The sequence below is a fragment of the Sphaerodactylus townsendi genome, linkage group LG02 (assembly GCF_021028975.2).
Source record: "Sphaerodactylus townsendi isolate TG3544 linkage group LG02, MPM_Stown_v2.3, whole genome shotgun sequence".
In the NCBI taxonomy this organism is placed as follows: domain Eukaryota; kingdom Metazoa; phylum Chordata; class Lepidosauria; order Squamata; family Sphaerodactylidae; genus Sphaerodactylus; species Sphaerodactylus townsendi.
The window spans coordinates 58,100,056-58,125,798 of record NC_059426.1 but is presented as its reverse complement, the minus strand read 5'-3'; the positions used below and the strand labels follow the sequence as shown (position 1 = coordinate 58,125,798).

General features: G+C 39.6%; 1 protein-coding gene across 1 annotated transcript in view; it reads left to right on the top strand.

Annotated features, from left to right (window-relative positions):
* The window catches only part of PDIA5 (protein disulfide isomerase family A member 5), a 182,042-nt gene that overhangs the window by 51,563 nt on the left and 104,736 nt on the right, over window positions 1–25,743 (top strand). The window contains exons 4-5 of the mRNA XM_048484502.1: window positions 21,579–21,662; window positions 22,932–22,977. Coding sequence (XP_048340459.1) covers window positions 21,579–21,662; window positions 22,932–22,977 — 130 coding nt within the window. The remainder of the gene's footprint in view (window positions 1–21,578; window positions 21,663–22,931; window positions 22,978–25,743) is intronic.

The window sequence follows — 25,743 nt, the reverse complement described above, 5'->3', positions numbered from 1 at the left end:
TGATTGAAATAATAATAATGTAAGAATAGAAGTTCTGGATTTGGCCTATGGTCTACTTAGTGGTAAACTAGATGCTCCCAGAAAACTTAAAAAGCGCTCTTACAGGTGCCTCTCAGCAGGTTATGAGAAAATAAGAGGGTATCCATGTCAGTCTGCAGTAAAACAAGTAGAAAAAGATCAATCATTTTTGTAATTAAAAAAAGATTTAAAAAATTAAATCAACTTTTTTGATTTAAATCAGATTTTTAAATTTAAATTGGATTTCTTTTAAATAAAATGTTTTTTTGAGGAAAAATCCATCTAAAGCTAGTTTTCTGTTTAAGAGACATAATCCGAAGATCAATCATTGTGAAATAAGGATGAGTTTTTAATTATGTAGCATGACGCTGTGTATTGATGCAATGTTTAATTTTGGAGGGTAAATAAATTCCTTTAATCCATTCATAATGTCATGCTCTTCTAGACGTTTCTGTAAGATTTTGGGCAGTTTTTCTATCTAGAGGATATTATCACAAAAGCTTGAGGTGTCAAAACTGTGAATTTGTGTCTGCAGAGATAACTTCACAGCAAAAATGTTATAAACTAAACATACAGAGTTGAGGAATCTCATTGTTCCTTTGCAAATTTTGTACACAGAATCAACCTCTTATCTCATAAGTGCTAAGTTTCAAGATATTCAGTGAATAGAAGATTGTTTGGAATGGAATAGATCTGCATGAGGAATTAAACATGAGGATGGACGGGCAAGTAAATATGAAAGTGGAATCTTTTAAGTGGAATACTCCACAGATTTTGGTATCTTTGTGTATATAGCTTTAGGTTTATCCTATTGTTCTCCCCCTGCAGGGGAAAATCTATAATGGCAGCAGGCTGTAAAAGAGATCCAATTCGGGAATATTTTAATGAAGTTCCTCTACCTATGAGTAAGGAACACATACATGTAAAATGCAAACATCACAGCAAAGTAATGCAAGGCCTGATAGTCCAGATGAATCTGGAGATAGTTTACCTTAAAATGATTTCATAATTACCGATATCTTTCAAATGGTATAACCGAATCAGTAATGTTTTGATATAAAACTAATCTGAAAGGGTATTATTCTGAAAATGAAACTTCAATCTGATTGTAAATATTAAGATTATTCCATCAAGAATACCTTTATGTAGAAAACTGTGATTTACATCTAGTCTTACTGACTAGTGATTCAAATCGAAATGTAAAACTATTTGATTTAAATCAAATCCACTCTTGAATAGAACAGTTAAATTCAAGTCCAACGGCATCTGAGAGACCCACAAGAGTTTCAGGGTATGAGAATTAAAATTCGAAAGGGAGCTTTGACTCTTGGAAACTTATGCCCTGAAACTCTTGTTGGTATTTAAGGTACTACTGGACTTGAATCTGAGAACATACCGGTAAAAAGGACTTTACTGGGTCAGACCATTGACTCATCTAGTCCAGTGTCCTGTTTCATGCAGTGGCTAACCAGTTCATCTGAAGGTCCAACAGCAGCAGAAGGAGGGGGAGGCCTTCCCTTGCTGTTGCCTCCTAGCAGCGATTGACTGCCTCTGAATGTGGAGGTTCCTTTTAGTCACCATGGCTGATAGCCAGTGATAGACCTATCATCCATGAATATGTCTAATCCCCTTTTAAACCTACCTGTCTACCTGTCGCTATTACTACCTTCCTCTGGTGGTAAATTCCCCATTTTAATCATTTATTGTATAAAAAAGTATTTCCTTTTGTCTGCCCTGCCCATCAACTTGGACATCCTTGAATTTTAGTAATTTAGGAGAGGAAAAAAATGTGCCCTCTATCCTTTCTCCCTCTACCCCTTGTACAGTTTTATTAACGTCTATCATGTTCCCCAACATTTTCTTGCCATCGAATCACAGCTGGCTCAGGGCAACCTCATAGTGTTTTCAAGGCAAGAGATGCTCAGAGGTCTCTTGACTGCCTCCATGCCACACCCCTGGTATTCCTAAAGGTCTGCCAGCCAAATACTTGCCAGGGGTAGAGGCTGAAAGTGTGTGGCTGGTCCAAGGTCACCCAGTGAACTTCCATGATAGGAATCAGGATTCAAACCTGGATTTCCCAAATTCTAGTCCAACCCCTACTCCATGTGGTCTGTCTGCCTTTTTTTCTAAACAGGAAAAGTCCTAGACTCTTCAGCCTTTCCTCATAGGAAAGGTGCTCTAACCTCTGATAATCTTGATCACCCTCTTACATCCAGTGTGCTGCATGCTGCACTTAAAATATCTCCCAGAAAAATCTACTACCACTCTGTTTATTCCACTTTAGTGTGTAGTTCTGTATCACCAGCACAGATTGAGGAAAGGTGTTGGTGGAGCGGCTGCCTGGCTTATCTTGCCTGCTTCTTGATTATTCTGTTTCAGTATACCTACTTGCCTATACTCTGTTTCATATAAAGTTGTTAGTAGAGTGTATATTCCTCTGCCTCAGAACAAAGCATGCTGGGCCTTCTTTGCTGTAGAATGCTTCACCTGGCTCCTAGTGCCTACCTAGTCCTGCTCCCCTGTTCATTTGAAAGTAAAAATACATTTTGGCATAAATGGTCTTTTATCAAAGTACCATGTTCAATAATGACTTTGACAAAATGAATTCTCATATCTGTCCGGGACTATATTCTAATGGGGAAGCATACAATTTTCTCAATTGTTGCACCGCAACTGACCAAACTTAACATCTTTATGTGAAACAGAGTATAGCATTGGAGAATGAAATAGCTTACCCTTTCTCCTTAATCAAAGCTATCACATGAAATAGCCTGCACACTTGCTGTTCTAACTCAAGGTGCTGTTACGTTTCACTCTTTCCCTTTTGTGGTGACCTGCCATGCTATTTTCTGCTGAAGTACTGAAAACATTTCCGTCTAAAGATTGGTACAGCACAGACTAAGCTATTGCTTTTTTATGAAGTATACTTTGATGACTTGGAAAAGGTTTCCATTTAAAAAAAAAAAGGTGGCATCTTAGACTCGGCCACGCCAGCAGTTGCTTTTCTTCTCCCCAGAATTGCCGATTACAAACAACTGCTTTGTACGAGTAGTTTCCCTTAAGCTGTGAATTAACAGTATGCTTTCTGTTGTATCACCCCACTTAATACTGTAGCTAGGAAAGGGCTGTGACTCCATAGCTGAGCATCCGCTTTGCAGGCAGAAGGCCCAAGGTCCAAGCTGTGGCATCTCTGGTTAAAAGGATCAAATAATAGATGCTATGGAGGGTCTCTGCCTGAGTCCCAGGAGAGCTGCTGCCAGACAGAGTAGACAGAATTTACCTTAATAGACCAAAGGTCTAACCCAGCGTGAAGTTGTTTCATGTGTTCAAACCTGCTCTTTAATCATTCAGTAGGCTGCTCTCGCGAGTCACTGTTAGCTTGTTTGAAAGTATCGCCTGCCATCCTTTTTCCATCCCAGAAGAGAAGCATTGTCCATTTAAATAATAAGCAAATCTCACAACAGCCAAATGTTTCATTAATATTCAAACATGGCTCTCCATTCACCGGTCGACTTGTTCTTTTGTTTGTAGAAAGATGTTTTTTGAAATGTTAACATTGTCAGGCGGTCCAGGCTCCAGATCGCCCATGTTTGCACAGCTGGTAAGATCTAGTACTGCAGTCCAAGTTCTGCTCGCAATTTGAGTTTGATCCCAATGGAAGTCGGATTCAGGTACCCATCCTTCCATCCTTCCATGGTTGGTAAAAGGAGTACCCAGCTTGCTGGGGGTAAAGATGATTGGGGAAGGCAATGGCAAACCATGATGTAAACAATCCACCTAAAAAATGCTGTGAAGTGATGTCACCCCATAGTACAGTAATGACCCAGTCCTTGCCTAATGACTTAACTTTATATTGGCATGATTCTCAATGAACTTCTCCCTTATCCAGGAGAGAATGGGAAAGTGACACATAGGGAGGCATTTTCAGCTGTGGCAAGTTCTTTCAATTAATTTCCATCAGGTAATTTCTGTAGTTTTTACTTTTTTTAAAAACACATTGTTTTAAGACACTTGGTTCTTGCAAAGATTTAGTTGTATGTGCTGTTTGACTTGTAGATTTATGTATCTTGTTTTAGTGAACCTAGTGCCAAATAAATACAATAAAATAAAGCTTAGGCTTATTCAGTGTGGGCCACAATTATTGGAATGTGGTCTCCATTTCAATTTGTCCTCATTCTAGGAAATCAAGTTTGGAATTGGTGACATAGGGACTGCTTGACAACGTGGCATTGCTACTTGGAGAATAACACTGCACATGTTACTGGAGGACCCTTTTGAAAACCTCTTCAGACACCTTGGCTTAAGAGAAGTGTTTGTCTGCATGCCAAGATGTCCACCTGCAGAGCATGAATTTCTTGCCTCCAGTTATAACAGCTGATATATACCCATATGATATTCTTGTAAGCCAGAAAACAACCTTTTGGACATTTTGGGGATGCAGCAAGAAGTTGGAGATGAGGAAGTTGTGCTCTGTAGGAAGAGTTTGTTGCGCCCGTGGAAATGATCTTCTGGATTGAAGCCCATAATTTATACAAGGGTCTGTGCCTGGAGTATCTTGCTGGAAAACAATATTTCTGTTTGGTTCAAAATTTACATTAATGCTGATAGACTGCTTGGTAAAATAATCTAATTTCTCAAAGGCACGCTGAGGCAATAAGAACCCATTCTTCTCTCTCCAGGATATTATAGGGGGCTGTTCATGTAATTAACACAAAACATGCTCAATTAAGAACACAAGACCCTACAAGAGATCTGACAAAAATACTTTTTTTATCACAGCTGTCCATGTTTTAATTAGAAAGTCCTTGCCAAGGCGTTTGATGTTTAGATGATTTGCAGAGCAAAAGATATTGGGTTGCTGAATTAATAATGAAATTTTGGATTTGGAATTTACATCTAACTAGATCTGGATTTAGGGATAGGCTAGTTAAGGTGCAACATATGGCCTCCTAAAAGAAAAATGTAGATGATGCTTTTTTTTGCTTCTATTCAGAGGTGAAGGGGTAGAACCAAAGTTTTCATGTATTTTCCGTTTCCTTTCTGTGAGAATTGAAACGTTATGCAAGCAAGCAAGCAAAGCCTTTATTGGCATACATAGAAAAGCGGTAACAGAACACAGCGAACATAAAAATTTTAAAAGGCTTTCTGTGAGAATTGAAACGTTATGCAAGCAAGCAAGCAAAGCCTTTATTGGCATACATAGAAAAGCGGTAACAGAACACAGCGAACATAAAAATTTTAAAAGGCTTTCTGTGAGAATAGCATGCAAGTATTGTCCGTCTCATATGGGGCTTCTTAATAAGATATAGTTTTGGGCTTTTGGACATCATAATTCAGCCTTGTATATAACATTTACTTGTCACTGCTTTAAGTGAAATATAGAGTATATGCTGTATCAGGTCTAGATTAGAAATGAAAGGCTAACTGTAAAGGGCTAGTGGTGCAATTCATCTTTGCAGTTCCATATAATTTTATACACGGCAGGTGGTGTTCAAAGATGTGCAATTGACATTAACATGAGGAGGTAGGGTCCTTCTTGACCAAGATGTAGATGTGTTACGCATGCTGTGTTTACAGGAGATTTTGCCATTCTATGTCTTGGGGCAATTTTTAAAGCTTTTGTGTGTTAATTGATTCAATCCAAAACATAATGAAAATGTCAAGTTCTAATATTCAGTGGCATATCTAGGAGTTGGAGTGGTGACATATCTAGGGGATGGCACCTGGGTCATTTGGGGGCCCCTGGGTCACTTGGCCCCTCCCCCCACACCCCTCCAGCTGAACTCCCCACCACCCCCTTGCTGTCGCAGCAAAAAAAAAAAGTCTTCTCCAAGGCACATAGGGCTAGCATGTGGCATGGCAAAGCCTTCCTTTCTCCTTTCCAGCTTCCTCCTTGGCTTACCAGCCAGGCAGAGGCAGCCTTCTTTGAGAAGGAGACTGCTTCCCCCTGGCTGATAAGCCATGGAGGAAGCCAGGGACGACAGAGGGAGGTCACACTGAACCACTTGCTTGCCTGCCTGCCTTGGAGTGAGTCAGAGGCAGCCTCGGGCCCAGAGGTGGTGGCAGTGGTGGTGGTGGGGAGGTGGGAAGTTTGGTTGGGGACTGGGCGCACCCTGGGTGCAGTTTTGGGGCAGTATGCCACTGCTAATATTGGATGTTCTTGCTATATTGCTCACTAAAATTACAGCAGTTTATATTAGGAAATACTGAATATTTTTATGGGCTTTGGTAAAATGTGGGAATTAGGGCAGTTCAGGGATGTTGGCAGAGGTTTCAATGGAAAGGGAAGTGCTCAGAACCCTTCAGGGAAAAGCAGTATGACAGTATTGAACCTTTAAGGTTTGGCGTAAGATGTAAAGGGGTGGGGGGAAAAGAAGTATTTCTGCTGGAACTGGTGAAAAGAGACTTCGAGAAAGAAGGAATATGAAAGCCAGAAAAATAGCTGGAAGTTTGATGTTGCTATGGAGAGCAGTATCTGATAATCTAAAAGTCTGCTGCATGAGTATCATTATCATGGTCAAGAAATATAGAAATGGTCCATTTAAAGTTTTCAGTAGACTTGGTCATAATTGGGGTGCTGTGTCTTTTCCGGGCTGTATGGCCGTGTTGTAGCAGCATTTTCCTGATGTTTCGCCTGCATCTGTGGCTGGCATCTTCAGAGAGAGAATTCTGCTAGAACCCGGCCATATAGCCCAGAAACCACACAGCACCCCAGTGATTCCGGCCGTGAAAGCCTTCGATAATGCATTGGTCATAATTATTTGTTCCCATATATTCTGATTCCCTGGGGCCCACTCTGTCTGATCCATACTGTTCATGTGTTTCCTTTACTCTTGTCAAGCATTAACAAATGCTTGGATTTTATTAATGAATTATTTTAAAGAAAAAGATATATGCAGTTTTTCTTCAGACAGTGTTTTGGGTTTCATTGTGTGGGTTTCTTTTTAAAGGAGGGGATATGAGTGGAGTAAAGAGAAAAGTCTAGGATACCTGCTAGCTAGTGTCTGGAAGCAGGTGCTCCTAAATTAATCAAAGAACGCTTCATCTTTGCAGGAGTGACTGTATTGGTTGAACCACCCACTTAAATTCTAGACAGTCCAATTTGAGAGGAAGATAAAACTAGTAATAATCAAAGCTTGTGATTCTGTTTATGGAGGGAAAAACTTAGTTTGATGTCTTTCGACTATGTCTGCTGCTGTCTTCAGTTTATTAAGGCTTCTGTTTTTCTGGGTATGAAAAGTTTTTAGTGAGTATACCGAAACAAATATATTCTTTTTTTACAGACTCGAGCGGTTAAGTTCTCCTACTCAGATGCATGCAGTATATCAGATATAAGTTCCAGACATGAAATAAAGCTGTTGATCTGTATCCCATCTGCTGTCACAGAGCCCATTCTCTGTACTTCAGCCATGGAGGATGCGAAAGGCCATCTGGTCTGAGCGGCTTCCCTGTTTCTGACTGGTCTGAAGCTTGACTTTGCATTGACTCATCCTACTTCTTGGTATTCCCCTTTCCTCATAGAAATATGGATTTATTTCAAGTACATATATTTCTAGTATTTGTATCCTGACTTCCTCTTGGCGAAGGAGGGGGACACACTTTGGTGGCTTACAAGTTATGTTCAAAGCCTTAAAATGTATAAATCAACACATTTCAAATCATGAGAGAACTACAAATACAAACCATCATATATCTCCCTAGGGGCCATTTTAAATTGCCCCAGGAAAAAGGCTTAAATTTACTACCCAACACATGCAGCCATATGATCCTTGGTTGATGGCTGGACCATGCGGACAGTCCCATAGCATGAATTTTTGCTGAAAGCGTGATGAGGGGGATGAAACTTTCCACCACTGTTAGTTTTCAGACCACTGGCTGGGCACTGTTGTTTTTTCGCTTTGCTTCTTTAGCCTTAAGATATATGAGCATTTTGTAAAGAACGGTGCTGTAGCTTATATGCAGATAGACAAGTAAAAGCTCAAACACCTTAGCATGATTTCCACATAATTTTATCCCACCCTTGCTCCACGGTGCTCTGGGTAGTATACATGGATTCAAATTCAAATGCATGTTCATTTACATTTTTTAAAGAATTTCAAAGTTTGAACCTCTCTTTTGCATGCAGTAATGTCTATTGAGTGGCTGTAACATAGCACAGGTTATTAAAGCACTTTGGATCTCAGAAACATCACTGTGAGCATTGGGTTATCTGCAGCCTTAGTAGCTCATCTGTGATGAAAGATGCGCGCACACACACACAAACAGAACAAAGCTCCTCTTGCCCTGCCTTATTAGAAATTCTTGTGCTGCCTATGGAATCTCCCCTTAAGTTGCTTCTCTTATTTCTGTGTAGCAGTATCAGTTCCAAGCGATTCTCTTATTAACACATTTCCCTGTAGGAAATGCCACTCATTATAAAGGCTCGGTTTCAGCACAGTTGGAAAGCGATGTTGTAGAATAGATCTCACCATTGCTGCCTGTTGACATCCAAAGGCACCTGCCTTGCCTTGGAGTGTTAGTTTGTTATCTTCTAGTTCAAATGATTTTCCATGTTGCAGTGCTGGAAAATGTGTTTTTACTGGATGCCAAAGACATTAATTGACATGACGAGCTTATTAAATGGGGATTAATAATGTAGAATTTTTAATCACATTTTTATTGTAGCTGTTGACATTGAAAGAGCTTCAGTGCTGATGGCATGATTGTAAGCTGTCTCAGGCGATGTATCTGAGATAATTTTCTCAGCCAGAAATAAATTGTCTGTAGAGTTTGCTAGAGAATAATGATGTTAATATTGCTAATAAAGGCAGCAATTCTGCCCAGTCTTATACCCAGGTGAATCACACTCATTTCAATGAAATATATCTATGTGCAGCTCTAAATATAGCATCCCTAATGACTACAATGTGTTGTTTTCTTTCTTTTTATCTACTGTCTGCTTTCCAGATAAAAGCACACGTTACATTAATGTCGGTAGGGTTTAGGTATACAATTAAAGAGCCGGGTTTAAGTTTCCCTCCTTGCCTATGGATTGAACCTGTAATATCCTATCCTCATTCACTTTATTTTCAATCCTGGGCAAGGATTTTTCTCTTATTCACTTCTTTCTCTGGTTGTTCTCTCCCCACCTCCCATGTAATTGGATTATCTATTTATATTTCCTTACCCACTTCTCAATCATTTTGATGCGTATTGCATGCAGCCGTATTGAAATTGTTGAGTTCTGTGGCTGAGAGGCATAGAGCTGAGTCATATACTTTAAGCTGGCTGTATCTTTCCCATTGTGTCGTTCTATTTCTGGCTGGGTGGGTCTTGTCATATTGAGAATCCTTTCTTAAATTCTGTCTAAGCAGGAGCCCATTGTCCTGCTGAGGGTTCTTATCTCACAGCTTCTTTGATGAAAAGGAGCTCTTGCAGCCTATCTTGACAGGTGTTTCTTCTCTCCCCCCCACCTCTTCTTTTGGAACTGTTTTAGGAGGTTGAAACAGAAAGGCCTGGCTTCATTAGGTTATGAAGAGTCATCCAAATATGACTTACTGCTACTAGCTCAGTGCCAGTTGTCACCATGGAATTGGGAAGCAATAATAATGACAACAAAAGCGGCCCTATGGCTGAAACCAAAAAGCTTAATGCGTTTTTCATTTTGTTTGCACAGTTCTCTAGTTGCTGTTTCTATAAAGTCTATTACTATCATTGTTGCTTTAAGAACCTTGTTGAATGAAGCATGATTTTAGATCATCTTTTCCTCTAGAGGATCTTAAATTTAAGACAGAAGGGCAAGTATGATGAAGGCGAACAACGATATCTCATTTTAGAGATCTTCCAGGCATCACAGAACCAGACCAAGCTACAATCCAAGAAGGTTTTCAAAGAGCTTTGGGATTAGCCCAGGTTCAGTGGTAGTGAACCTTTTCGAGACTGAGTGCCGAAACTGCAACCCAAAACCCGCTTATTTATCGCAAAGTGCCAACACAGCAATTTAACCTGAATACTGAGGTTTTAGTTTAGAAAAAATGGTTGGCTCCACTCTGCACCTCTTTCGCATCTCTGCCTCCTCTGCCTCTGCCCCCACTTCGGGCAGCAGCCACCCGGAGCACAGGCCCCAGGCCCGCCAGTCAAGTCCTCCCTGCTTGCCGTGGTTTGCGCACGTTGTGCCCAGCGGCCCAGACAATCCTAGATGTGTGTGGGGGGCCCCCCAATTTTCTGTTCCCCCCACATGATGAACTCTGTGTGTGCGTGCCCACAGAGAGGGCTCTGAGTGCCACCTCTGGCACACGTGCCATAGGTTCGCCACCACTGCTATAAACAGTCCTGCATAATTTTAATTTTAAACATGCACGCACATGTGAGCGTATACAATTAGTATTTGGGTAACTTCAGTTTATTATCATGTGACGAGCACTTGATTGGAATTAGAGGATACGAGTTAAGGGCCTGCAAGGAATTGCAAGGGGAATGATTTGGAAACTGAATGTCATACAGCCTTCTGTCTGTTCCTCCAGGATTCTGTACATTGATTATTTATTTATTTATTTATTTATTGTATTTGTATACCGCCCTCCCCGAAGGCTCAGGGCGGTTTCCAACAAAATAAAAAGTTAAAACATCATATATATAAATTAATTAAAATACATAAAATATTAAACTAAAGATGGCTTCAGCTATTCTATTCCCCCTTTTATGAACCCACGGGAGGCCAGATGTTTGCTTTTTGTTGCAGTTGATATCATCCCGGCTGGCCAAATGCCTGGCGGAACAGGTCCGTTTTACAGGCCCTGCGGAAACTTTGTAAATCCCGCAGGGCCCTGATCTCACCTGGAAGCCTGTTCCACCAGGTAGGGGCTTCCTGATATTCCCTTTCTATTGGAACATACTTAGCCCTGAACAGTCTTCTTTGTTGGTGTGTGAGCAGGGATCTTTTTCTTGGGTTAATTTAAATAATCCTGTTTTTCCCCACATATGTAAGCAGTCTCCTGAATATGTACCAACACTTCCTGTGATCTACCAAGTTTTGCTGTATTGCCATGGGCTACACACTTTTTTCATTAGTGTGAAAAATGTATCATGGATTAAAGATGTGGTCTCTAATTTTTTTCTTAATAAATAGGCATCATGTTATTGTCTAAGAAAAATATGTTCAATAGGGAATAAACTCTATACAAAAAAAAGGAATCAGCATGATTTTTGGACATTCTTTATTTTCTAGTGCTACACTGTTTTTGATGTCTCCAGTCTCCAGTCGCTGTCTCAAAACCTACTCATATTTTTCTTGTGAAATTATATTGCGGATGAAATAGAGGGTTTAAAGTTGCTTTCCCACGCACACTCCCTCACAAGAACTGTTGTCCCAATTATCCTTTCCCACACTGGAGGTGAGGAGCTTGTCATTCAAGGAAAGTTGGCTGGAATCCAAAGCCATTCTCTTCAGAGTAGGAAACTGAATCTGTATTGGTATTTCATTGTCATTCAGCATAAAGGAGCACATTTACAAAATGCTGCTAGAAAGGGTTTCCTGGAACAGATGCTTTGCTTGAGAGTTTATTTTCTGACGTCTAGTGAAGAGGGAGGAAGAGAGAAAAATGAAGGTCAACATAGATTTTTGTTTTTTTTATTTTGATATTCCCTCTAACCAAGAATGTTAATCTATCCTGTTCAGAAGGAATTCCTTCTCCCATAGAAAACATACCTCGAGATCACATGTAAGTCTCTGACACCTGTATTCCATCACACAAGGACCCCATAACAAGTATAGAAGGAAACAACTATACATTCACATCCAGATTACATTGCTTTAATACATTTGGCTGGGGACTGACTTTGAAAACTCTTTATAAGCTTCACATGGTATAAAAAGCAACAGTATTTACAATCATACCTGTATTAAGAAGAAACTTAATTGTTTGCCAATCACTTGCAGACTCAATTCAAATTGGCAATTATTACCTCTTCAGGGCTTGACGGCCTGGGCATACTATTACTCTTTTGTGATTGCTTTTGTTTTAAACTGAATTGATGAATGTTCTACTGTATGCATTTTTAAGACTCTTTGAGGGCAGTCTTTGATGTAGAATGAGTACTGGTCAAAATGTTTGTGACTCAACATGGGTTTATAGGAATGAGTAACAGCCAGAAGAGAGAAATATATAATGTGTAATTATTCATGTTGAAGGTCAGAAAGGAAATCAAACAATAATTTGAGGACTACATTAATTCTGTAGGAATCATATGTTTATATGTGTTGAAAGTAGAGACTTCAGTTGATATTCAAGTGGTTGGCTCTGAAGAACTATGAAAGAAGAACACAACTGGGGATGTTTATCACACTTAAAGATGAGTGGTTTTGAAGCATTTCATATACTTCCACTTCTTCCACCTTTTGCATCACCCAGATAACGTCTTCGGATTTAGTTTTACTTTCCAGTTGCAAGCCACTAACATAATATATGAGATTCTCTGCATCATCTCTATGGCCCCTTCTGAACATGCAAAATAATGCACTTTCAATCCACTTTCACAATTGTTTGCAAGTGGATTTTGCTGTTTCGCCCAGTAAAATCCAGGTGCAGAGTGCATTGAAAGTAGTTTGAAAGTGCATTATCCTGCATATGCAGAAGGGAACTAAGTCTGTCTCTAAATCTGAGTGAAGCTGCTTCATACTAAACGAAATCGTTGATCTGTCCAGCTCAGATTTGTCTGAGGTGACCAGGATCAGTTCTCCAGAGCTTTCTGGCAGAGAAAGATTTTTGTTCGCCTTTGCTACCTGAGATCTTTTAACTAGAGATGCCAGAGATTGGGTGAAGACCTCCTGTATGCTTCACATGTGATTGCCATTGAAGTGTCTCCTTTGTTCAAATGCAAAAGGGACCATAGGTTCCAAAGTAGTTCAGAGAAATGTTGAGGTACTTTTCTGTCTTTCTGGGCAGGAATAGAAAGTTGAAAGAGAATGCTTGAGTAGTTACCCAGAAATCATGCACATATTGACTTGGATCCTGTATGTTCTTTCTGCTTGTGCTGTTCTTGGTCCATTACACAGGCAGTTCTCCACCAAAGAGTGCATCCCTCTCCTGCAGTTTTTGGTTTTTCGAAAGATATTGGTCTTGCATGCACTGAGGTGCCTAGTGCCCAAGGAGCATGTGTTCTACAGTGGAGAAGCAGTTTCTCAAGGGATGACAAGGATTGCAAACAGGAATAAGATACGGCATCCCAGCTATTGGTTTTAAATCTCTTTGTAATAAAGGTAGAGTGAAAGTAGATTTTATACAGTTGGGTATAATTTCCCTCTAATTTTCTTTGTGTTTAAGCAAAAATGTCTCCTGGGGTCTGCAAATGGAAGTGCTCTTCTACTACCACTTACACAAGTGCTTAACAATAGTTGCAGCTATTTTGAATGAGCATTGAACTGCTTAACCCTTTCATCTCCAGACATTTTCACCCATGGGAGAAAAGTGGGGATTTTTTAAAAAGCTGGATAAACTGTTCAGGAAGGGAAGAGAATCTGAGTGGAAAAATAGGTAGAGGGAACAACAATAAGCAGCCCCATCTTCCACTTAAATGCATGACTTCCCAATGTAGCTTTGCTTTGGTTAAAAAAAATAAAGTCAGAGAGTTTTTACCCATGATCGCATATAATATCTGGTTTGATCTTGAAAGGTGTAATTCAGCAGTATATTAAAATGGTTCTTTTTTCTGATCCTGCCTTTCTGTTCTAAGATTATACTAAAATTGATTAGGATGCTATAGTATTGGTGGCTACAAGCAACTGCTAAGGCAGCCATGTGGTCTTCTGGGAAAGGTTTGGACAGAGACATTGAATTCGGGAGGAGCCACTACCTATTTGTGAACGTACATTGCTAAATACCTCTTAGTGATTTGCCTCAGAACTTTTGGGAGTTTTCTTTCATGCGAGAAATGGCAAATTCAGTACACAAAACTGGCAGGTTCACTTTTAGCTCTGGTGTATGCCTTTCCTTTCCAATAACCAAGCAATCCTGTGCACAAAGAATTCAGACCAAGTGGGAAGCCATGGATTTGGTGAGATAGCAAGTTTTTGTTTTAATGGGCAAAAGCAGGCTTAAGCGAAGAAGCAAGTCCTGGTCTTTGTTAGCTCGTGCTTTAAAATGCTAACAGTGGTGCACAGAATAGCACTGATTATTATTCATGGCTATGCACTACGTATTCCCCAGTCAGACTAACTATCACCTGCAGGGTATGTGCTGAACGCCTCTTCTCACCCAGCCTCTCCCATCTTATCTGCAACATAGTGTTAATTTATGGTTGTTTGTTTTTCACTTTTGCAAGAAGACAGCTGGAAAATGTGGAGAAAATTAACAGGAATGCCAACTGCAGCAAAAGAAGCACTTTATTTAGGCAAGGACTTCTCACTGTCACTCAGTGTTGATGAAGTGACTTTAATCAACTTAACATTTCTCAAGTATCGATGCGCGCTTGGTGCCATCAGTTTTTCATACTGGCTTCTTGATGCATAGATGCCTGTCACCCGGTGCTTTTTAGACTTATTGGAGGATCTATATCAGTGGTGGCGAACCTTTGGCACTCCAGATGTTATGGACTACAATTCCCATCAGCCTCTGCCAGCATGGGCAATTGGCAGGGGCTGATGGGAATTGTAGTCCATAACATCTGGAGTGCCAAAGGTTCGCCACCACGGATCTATATAGTGTTGGTTATTCCTCTGCGGTAAGCAGTCACATCCCAGATTTCCCTGCCTGGACAGGGAAATCCAGAAAGTGAATGTCTCTAATGGGGATCATGTGGATCTCTTCCTGCTCAAGACTCTATGCAAAGAAGGTTTGGGTATGGTCATGCTTGTCCTGTGCTTAATCCCCCACATTTTGCCCCTTTTGGGACTAGGCCAGATCTAATGGTCTCGATATCTTTACCTCACAGGAGTACGTTTCCATTCAAAACAAATCTCACTCATCTCTTGCCAGCCTTATATTGGCAAAAGACTTGAACAGGCTTTGCTGTCAACTGGGATTTGAAACCAGGTTTGAAGCTGTTGTCTGTAATGTGGGTTCAGGGATACAAACCTTAATTGGTGTGTGAAATTCATGCTTGGGCAGAAGGAAGCATGTGATGCTATAGTGTGTTCAAATTATCCTAGACATGTGACTGGTATACAATCCTTTGCCTCTTATTTCTTCTTAACTGGTCTCCTTCCATTTTGTATATGGAGTTTTATTTTAGCTTTATAAGTCCTTCATAGATGAGTCTACTATGAGTCTAATTCTGGAATATATGTGTAATTGCTTTCTAGAGCAAATCTTTTCTTCAAAAATGTACTCTCTGCCATTTTTAATTTGCTTAGTTCTTATGCCGTAGGAAACACCATGATTCTCAATTGTCATCCTTTCCTCCTCAAAAGAGATTCTTTTGGTTGTGTTTATTTAATTGGCCTCCAGAAATTCCCAGTAGGTTCTACTTTTGACTTGGTTGCTTTCCAGTTATACAGAGGCGTAAGTAGGTAGAAGGTATATGTTACTACTTCTGCTTCCTTTACTTAAATTGTCTCAGTTGGTTCTTTAATGGCTTATACTTATAACGTTGTGAAAGATAGCTGTGTTAGTCTTCTGCAGCAAGGGCACAGCTCAAGCCACAGTTTATGTGAATGTCTGGCGAAAGGAATAGCCTGGTGGGTGATTTTTGAGCTTGTGTGCCTCTTGTGTACAGCCCAACTAAATACTTTGGTGTTGGCCCAACCATGAACTATGACTTGTTCTTTTACCTCCAGATCAGGACTGAACCGTGGTGTTTGGCTCTTGTGTTTTGCCTTCAGCATGCCAAAGAGTGTATAGTGCCTTAAAGTTTGTTTTATTATTGTATAGGACCCATAGGCTAATCTTTAGCTCTTAGCTGTTTATGTTTGTTGTCACTGTGACCTTGTTGCTTCTTGCGGGGTCCTGTATTCTACTTATTTATTCACATCTACCGTATATACTCGAGTATAAGTCGACTTTTTCAGCACATTTTTCAATGCTGAAAAAGTACCCCTTGGCTTATACTCGAGTATATATACGTGTAATCCCTAAGATGGCCGGCCGGAGCCTGTAAGCAATAACCGAAAGGAGGATCACACCCAGCTGTGGCAGAAGCATTTTGCCTGCATCCAACTTTGAGTATTAAATTCACGGGTTCCCTTTTGTGCTTTTTTTATGTAAAGCCAGGCTTGTATATTCTCCATTTCTTTGATAAAGCCACAGTCTCTCTTGCAATTAGAGTTGCTTCATTGGCTCTGAATGCCGTGGTTAGGTATTACTCTGTGCCCTCCTTTGAAATTCCAGGTTCTGACAGGCATGGTTTCCTCTTGGAGAGAGATTCCAATTTGCACTTTGTAGCATTTAAAGACTACAAAAATTCAAGCTCAAGATTTGTTACTAGTAAATCAGGTCAAGCTTCGAGTTTCTTTGTGCAAAATTCTCTGTAAAGCAGTACAAATTAAAGCTGAAAAGAAAAGTGTCTTTACAGTTCTTAATCGACAGAGAAAATACCTTCTGTGCTATTTAGCAAGGGTGGTAGGAGACAAAGAGACACTGTGTAGCTCTTCCTAATGGCTAAATCTTACCTTTGAATAAAATATGTCCCTGAACATGCAAGGATAAAAGCGTACACTGTTCACAAGGTGGTGCTAGCAAACAGTATCTACTTCCTTTAAAAACTGCCTTGCTAAATGACATTTTTAAAATTCTAGTGAGCCATTTTTGAGGGAGGCCTTGTGGGTCCTCACAGTCTTTGACATGAAGCAGCCAGGCAGTCTCCCTTCTTGCCTTCATCCTGTTTGTCCTCTGATCATGAAGATTGCTTTTAGTCAACTTTTCTTACAACCAATGAGATACCTTCATGAATTTTACTGGTATCTATTTTATTTTTGAAATTTACCAGTAGCTGCTGCATTTCCCACCCTAGACTTATACTTGAGTCAATAAGTTTCCAGTTTTTTTGCAGTAAAATTAGGTGCCTCGACTTATATTTGGGTCAACTTATAGTATTTAGACTATTTCAACATATGTAACCGCATGTTCTGATAATTTTCTTTACTCTGTGTGTTGGGGAGGGCGTATAATGGAAAGGGTTGCTTCCAAGAACACTTGTGTAAATTTAGCAGTTCCCAGGGAACATTCCAGAAAGTCTTAGGCAGGTTTGAGGTCCCTCAGCAGAGAGGCCAGCAATCACTGCTTGGTTTGCATGTCATATGAAATGGAAAGTGCGATCAAGTGCCTTTGTGATTGCTCATGACATGTAAAAAATAAAATAGTACCATAATGAGACAAATTCCTATGTTAGGCATATTTCCATTCTTATGCATCGCAGCTCTTTTTATCTTCTAAGTAATTGCACCATGTCGGTTCACTGTAAGGTTAACCATCAACTCTGACAAAAGTATTGTTGCAAATAATTGAAAATGTTCTTGGGATTTCATTCATGATGATGCTAGTATTTTATTATGTGTTGGTCTCCCGTTTACTGAATAAGTATGAAGTTTACGGGTGTTAATTAATAAGCATCAGTGGACTCTGCATTAATATTTATTATCTGTCTTTTCTAAGGAATTGTGCATGTTAGGTAAATACATGACCATTGTTAATCAATAGGGAAATTGAAGAGTAAACTGAAGAGATGGTCTGAATTTTTCTAGACCCATATTGAATATTAAGTTTTCATTTTGTTAGACAAAAAGATTAGCCAAGGTCTTGAGCTTCCAGATAGTTGAGACACCATAACTGTGAAAACACAGTTCCAAAAATATATTGAGGCGAGTGCATGTATCTGTTCTGCTAATTATGGCACCTTTCTCAGGTTGATAGCGCTTTCCCTGAGACAAGATGCTGTTATAGAGCAGGACATTACAATTAGCATAACATGTTTGTGAAACCCAGACCTTTGCTACCTGAAAGTGTGTTGCGTAACTTGCGTGTCTTGAGTTGATCTTCTGGGTACACAGTGACCATTGTAGTAAACTTGCACAATACATTTGGCCCTCGGGCTGGGATACACTATCTGAGTTGATAGCCGGCTAGTAGGCATGCTCTCACCCTAGTTAACACTGTTGTGCTATGTAGAATAGGGCTGAAGGAAATGGCCTTCAGAGCACTTAACCCTTGTGTCAGCTCCAGTATGAGGTAAGCCTGGCCTTGTCTCAAGTCACCACTGGCCTCACCACCAAAGATGAAAGCATACAGAGCAGGGGCTCCTCAGTCTGACATGCAGCTTCATTAGGGACTAGGTGATGCTTCAGATACCCTGGTCCTATTTGTGTAAGATTTTAAATATAAGAACAATTCTTTGAATTCTGCTGAGAAATGAATTGACAGGCAGTGAAGTGCTTTTTAAGATTACTTGTATGTGTTCTCTATATCCTATAAGAAAACCACTTTGTTGCTATATTTAGCACTGCCTTTAAAAGGCGGTCTCACATAAAGCACATTATAGAGCATGGAAAACTGTGACAAAATATAATTTTCTTAGTAAAGGGTGTAGTTTGCTCACCAAAGCTTCTAGGAGCCACAGTTGAGATTTGAGACCTCATCTTGGCATGGAATCAAAATAGCACTTTTGGTCAACATAAGGGTAACAGAGAGAAAAACCTGATTTTTATCTTCACAAGGACAGACTTGTACCCCTTTTAACCAGAAGTTGTCGCTGTTACTTGTTGTGAATCCAGGAAGGGAGAGTAACAATTGAGCACACTGGGCAGTGAGATTTACTAATTTTGGGTAGCCTTCTTTGTTTGCAGGGATATATGGAGCTATGGTGGTGGTGAGGAAAAGGAACAGAAAAATCAATACATTTAATAATATGTTTTGCTCAATCTGGTACCTGTTCAAAATCACTGTTGCTAAATATAGCAACAAAGTGTAGCCTCTTTGCTACAGCCTGACTGTGAAATAATGTATGCCTCTGAGTGGGTGTAAAATTCCTTTTACTGTCCAGTAAATACCGCTTTTGTATCCTCACCCCTCAAAAACACCTTTAGAATTGGGGCTAAACAAGTAGGGAGTCATAATGCTCAGGCAGATTTAAAATTCTGAACTTCTCACAACAGAAAATGAAATACACTACTAAGAAAGGCTAAGAGGATATAATCCCTAGGTAAACTTAAGTAAAAAATATGCATTAGAAAAAAATCGTATTGTCTAAATTGAATTTTAGAAAGGACACCAGTATTTCCCCCCCCAGGACTCTGTATTTTTTGGATTTCATTATTCCATGGGGATTCCATGAGAACCAATATAGTGTAGTCATTACAAGCGGCAGACTCTAATCTGGAGAACCAAGTTTAATTCCTCACTCCTCCACATGAAGCCTGCTGGGTGACATCGGGCCAGTCACAAATCTCTCAGAACTCTCAGGCCCACTTACCTCACAAGGTGTCTGTTGTGGAAAGAGGAAGGGAAGGAGTTTGTAAGCCATTTTCATACTCCTTAAGGTGGAGAAAAGTGGGGCATAAAACCCAAATCATCTTCTTGGTGGGGCAGCTGGAGTGGCTATGGTATTTTCCACCCAACACACATTAAAATTAGTGTTGCCTATCCACTAAAGAACTTTCAAGGTTTAAGTGCCATTGAACCCAGGCATCCTATTCTACAGGCCCCAGAAAAAGATGCTTCCAGCTATCCTACTTGCAGGGGTATCAACTGGACAGGGAAAAAGGCTATGAAATAAAGCCCTGCTCTGAAGAGGGAGGGAGGGAAGGAGGGAGGGAGGGAGAAGGTACCAAAGCTCTGCCAGGAAACCTGTTAAAGGCGGGGAAAAAACCCTTGGCCTGTAATCTTTAGAATGCCAACTATGGAACTTCCCAAATATTTCTGGAAGTATATGGGATGCAGATACCCATACTCCCAAGAATTTTGGATGCTACTCTAGATACTTGATAAAATACCCAAATACTAGTGGCATATTTTGGGATGTATATTTAGATGGTATGTATTTGAGCACATATCCCTAGTTTTTAGTCCTACTACCTCTCACTGAAGAAAAATAAAACCTTTGCAGAATCTAAACAAATTTGAGGGAACAATTACCCCATTTCTCAAGGCTGAAACTGAAAATACTGTTCTCATACGCTATGCTTTCCCCTCACTATCCAGTAACTACATATATACACAAATCTGGTATAAAGCTGGAAGAAGTGCTTTAGGAATCATCCTTTTTAGCAATTAAAGCCCTGATTCACTGCCATCTTTTTTCATCCACTCAGCTTTTCCAGCACAGTTTTAATCCTTCTCTGAGCCTTATTCCATGCATCATCTCTTGAGAGAAGAATGTAGGTACGCTAATTAAATCATCAAACGACTCCAAGTGATAATATGCAAATCACTTTTTCCTGGATAAGTTATGGTATGCCGTATTATAGATACATGGGTTCTTCTAAGCCTTCTATGTATGTCTGCTTGTGGTGACTACTGCTTATATAAATTGGAGACGGGGAAATAATCTGGCATTAAGAACTCCGCTACCTTTTATGTTTTAATTTCCATGGTATTTTTAGTACATACTAAATGTTGTATGGAAGTACTAGAATGAACTCTTCTTTTCAATGTGACATCATCAGCTGGATTTTATCCATGATGACAGATCCCACCCAATGAAACTTGTGTTTGAGATAATGGGACGTGTCAATTCTAAATATCAACTCCAGTGCACACAAGCCCTGTCACCAGAATATTTTTGTCTGTAGGTCTATAGCAGAGGTCTGCAACCTGTGGCTCTCCAGATGTTCATGGACTACAATTCCTATCAGCCCCTGCCAGCATGCATGCTGGCAGGGCTGATGGGATTTGTAGTCCATGAACATCTGGAGAGCCACAGGTTGCAGACCCCTGGTCTATGGACTACCAACCCCTGGTCTATGGACTACCAACAAAGGTATTGTACCTTTGAATCCTGACTCCTTTCTTTGCAATACTCTCCCATCTTCTGACTGGGATAGAAGGTCTAAGATCTCCTTTCCTTTTTGGATCTGATGAAGGAATCTTTGACTCTTGAAGTTTACCTGCAAAATCTTGTTCGTCTTTACGTTGCTGCTGGACTCAAATCTGGCTCTTCTGTGGAGAAACAGATCTGTTTCATACAATGCAACTGCTCAGCCCCTTTGCTGTTATAAATCTTCTGCCCTTGTATTCTGTCAATCGTATTAATCACAATTCTGTGATGCTTAAGTTGCAAGGACTCCTTTTCTTAAGGCACAAGGTATTAAATATTTATTTTTCTATTGTAGTACATTATTAAAATGAATGTGATTACTAGATTTGTTTTATGTAAGCTTCTTTAGGATCCCAATCTGGCTGAAAACAGAGGTGGCAAAAATCAAAGAAACAAATCTATCAGTTTTAGTACTCAAATATTAGAGGAATTGACATTGATAATAAGTGTGTTGAACTGGATTCTGGGCTTCTCTGTGTTTTCCAGGTGTTAGATACAACTGTGATTTATTAAACTTCTAGTAACTGTTCTAAGAGGAAATAATTGGAGTAACTGATATATGGCATTTGGTATTGTTGTTTAAAAACATTATGTGGTTTTTTGCTTGTGTATCTTTGCAGTGATTCAGAGAGTCGAAAACTATGCAAGAAGATGAAAGTTGACCCTAGTTTGAAGGAGAAAGGTATAGAATTACTACATTACAAGTAAGTTGAATGGTGACAGAGTTTCTAAATGGTGGTGTTCACTGAATACAAAAACTCTTTAGAATAGGGGCCCTCATTTTGTTATTCATCTGTACACTGGACCCTTACCCTTTTTAGATATTGTAGTACTGAGGAGTAAGTCATTTGCAATAAATATGGTCATTATCAATTTGCACTACAGTGAATTGATGGTCTTGGCTAACATTTGTTGGTACAATCCAGTCAGAGTGAAGTCCCATTGATTTCAGATGTGAGCTAAACATATGCTTCGCTCTCCAACTGAAATCAATGAGACTTTAAAGTGTTTGACATTGTCTGGGTTGTTCCTATTAAGTATATGTGTTTTGTGTAATTCTTATTCAACTTGCATAAACCTGATTCATAGATTATAGTTGATATATAGTTTCCCTGTTGTGATGCTGTAAAGCATAGTGTAATCTTAAAGAGTATCCTGGATTCAGACGTTATATAAACCTCTGTTCTTCAGATATTAATATATGTACTTATGCCAACATTGCTACCTGGAAGTGTTGTATTTCCATCTGGCTGGTCTGATGGGATGGGAGATTCACTAGTCTCAGTGGGCTGAATGAGAAATGCGTTTTCTGCCAGTAGAAGGGAGGAGCAGATTTTGGCCAATTCTGACCTTCTACTAAGACCCTCTGTCTCACTACAGCAGATTTTGGAGGAGTTTAGTCTTCATGGGAGGAAAAAGAAGCTTCATTCCACTGGTAGAAAATGACCTTTTGATCTGACCAAATATATCAGCTTCTGTGATGTGTGTTTTAAACTTTTAAAAAGCCAACGTGTTTGACAGAAATGAGTTTCCTCTTCTCAAAAACAGCAAAGCTGTTTTGGGATCATTTGGATACCCTACATTCAATCCACAATGCTGTTCAACTATCGAGTTTCCAGCATTGCTGTTTAGCACACTCAGAGATTGGTTTAGCGGCTCATTGATTTCAGCACGTGATTGTATTAGCTCTTTAGGGACCAATGTGCATAATTATAGCACCAGTGTAAGTTTCCCTGGGCATCTGCCACTCCCCAAACCCTGCCTGTGGTAAATGCACTCATTAAGACTTTGTGGAAGCGATTGCTCATTAGAGGCTTGTTTGCCTGGAAAAGTTGTTTTTGATTGTTGTGTTTTGCACACCCTGCAAGTTGAGGAAAACTTCATTGATCCTGACCAGAGGAGACAGCTGCATAATTTTCTAATGACAGTTCTGAAATTAATTGCCGTTTTCTGCCATACTCCTTTCTTGACAGAGATGGAACATTTCACACTGAATATAACAGAGCACTCACACTGAAGGTAAATTTATATTAGTTTGAGATCTTCTGTAGAGTGAGTTATGTTTGGATGTAAAGCAGATGTTAATGTTTACAGCTACGTATGGGGGTGGGTGGGAGATGCACTTCAGAAACAGCTGTTTGGGCGACCTGAAGGTTTTCTTTCACCTCCCATATCTTCTGTACATCTGCCAGCCAAACATCCTGTAAAGCTGTGTGTGATTAACTAGATTTAGTTGATGTTAAATTGCTTTATAAATTGGGAGCTTACTAACAATCTGGTAACAAAGACATGGTTTTTTATTTGTAAGAGTCCCCACCCCACAAAGATCCTGTTTAATGCTAGTCTGTATCTAATTGTATGAATCTGACAATGGTTGGGAATATACTTTATGCTTTCAGTTCATCTGCTATTAGATGAGGTTAAAGGAGAGATGTCAATGGTTTTTTTTTCAGATCTGATTATATAACCACAGGCTAAAATCATAGATTTTCTGGGCACAGCACAGACAAAAATAGTGTTCTTTCCTCCTTACTGCCAGATCCCTGGCAAACTATTCACAAAGCAAAAGTGAAAAAAGCCCACTGAAAAGGTTGTAGGGAAAAGCTGCATTTCAGCAAACAGAAAATATACTTGGAGGAAGCCCACCTCTTGTGGTGACTGTGGAAAACACTAAGAGCTAAATTTTAGAACCCAACTGTTCCATAAATGTTCATAAGCCAAGGTTATGACTTCCCCCCTTTTTTTTAACAAAAATTCTGATATGTGTATTAATGGCTTCATAGGCTTTTGTCAGAAGAGCAGAATTGAATAACGCAGGTTTTAAAATTTTCCTGTGTGTTTTTCAATGAAATGGAATCTGTTTTTCAATGAATCTGCTGGTGTTTTGTTGTTTGTACAAGTTCTTGCTGTAAAACCATTGAGGGATGAGCACATTCTCCTGAAGAAGCTGTATTACTAAATGCGTATTGAATTTTTTAAAGAGTATGTGTGTGAGAGAGAGACAGCACGAGGGAATGTAAATACTCCACTCCTCACATTACTATATTTCTTGCATCTTTGTTTTGCATTTATATACCACCAGTCAAAGGCACATTCCCCTGAAGAAGCTTCATTTACTAAATGCATATGGAATTTTTTGACCTGAACAATAACAAATTCTTCCAACGTGGTGTAGTGGCTAAAAGCTGGTGGATTCAAACCAGGTTTGATTCTTCACTCCTTTACCTGAGTGGCAGAGGTTTATCTGGTGAACCCAAGATGTTTCTCGCATCTCCTACATTTGCTGGGCTTACTCAGTTGGGTTAGTCAGAGTTCTTTTCAGAACTCCTCTCAGCTCCCACTCTGGCACCTCACAAGGTGCTCTGTCGCTGTCAGTCAGCCGCCGCCGCCCCTCCTCTCCCTCCTCCTCCTCCTCCTCCTTCCCTTTTCTTCTTCTTCTTCTTCTTCTTCTTCTTCTTCTTCTTCTTCTTCTTCTTCTTCTTCTTCTTCTTCTTCTTCTTCTTCTTCTTCTTCTTCTTCTTCTTCTTCTTCTTCTTCTTCTAAGTTTTTGCTTATTTTCATTTTCTGTAAATTGCCTTTGACTGGTGGCATATAAATACAAAAAAAGGATCATATAAACCAGCTGCACTTTACTCAACACTGTTCTTGATTAGGGTCAAGGAATCAACCCCCAGGAGGGACTGTCTCTCTGGGCTGTTACAGAATATGGTCACTCACAGCTGTCACCTATGGTTCTGTAATCTATAGCATATTACCTTAATGCTATAGCATATTTCAGGGGCTCTCTTTGAACATGTTGGCACATTTGGAATTCTGGAGGGCACAACCACCAAATGTCAGAGAGTTAGGTTATGCTCTTCAACATTTCAAGTTGAAGATTTGTTTAACAGGATGCCTTTTAAAATGCACATACAGTAATCTCTTCCATATTGCTGCTTTCCCCATTGCAGTTTTAATATATCACAGGTTAGCATCAGAAATTAAATGGGAATTTTTGGAGAGTTTTGCGGAAGCTGCAGACGACACATGAAAGCTAGAGACAACACAGAAAAGTTTAGAAACTCAGAAATGCGTAAAATATACGGATAGTATTGTCAAATATCAACAGATTTTATCTTTTATTACCATAAATATACATATGTTCTTTTTAAAAAGTTAAAATAAAAGAAAAAATTCAAACTTATTATCTGGTACAAAAGGAGGGCCAAATTTTTTTACGTGGATTTCCAGATAGCTGGGAGTGCCACACCCCTAACCCCAGTGCCATGGAAGGGATAACTGTACTATTTTTTCATCGCTACACACAGCTTACCCTCAGTCAGACAGTAAAGATTCTTGTGCTGTGGTGGCACCAACTGCCAAATCAACTTCTGTACATATCTGCACATCCAATCAGAAACCCTGTTATAAAAAAGCTCCATGTGACCTTGCTCACTTTCTAAAGGTGTTGGTGTATTCTTTGGGGATCCGTGACCTAATTCATCAATTATAGCTAGATTATTGACCAAATTAGACCTGATTACTTCTACAAAGCTACCATAATTATCCATATCCATGCCCAGCTCTTTCCGCTCCCTAAGGAAAATGCAATCATTTGGGTACAATGCAGTATTTTAAGCATTGCTACAATCTACAGTGGACCAGTGTTGTATCTTATTTTGTACCAACCTTTTGTTTATGAATACTGATTCTCTATCTATATTGGGTGTTCAAACATTCCAACATTTTTATTATCATTATTGCATATTATTATTTGTTATTAAAATATTGTACTTTATTTTGTAT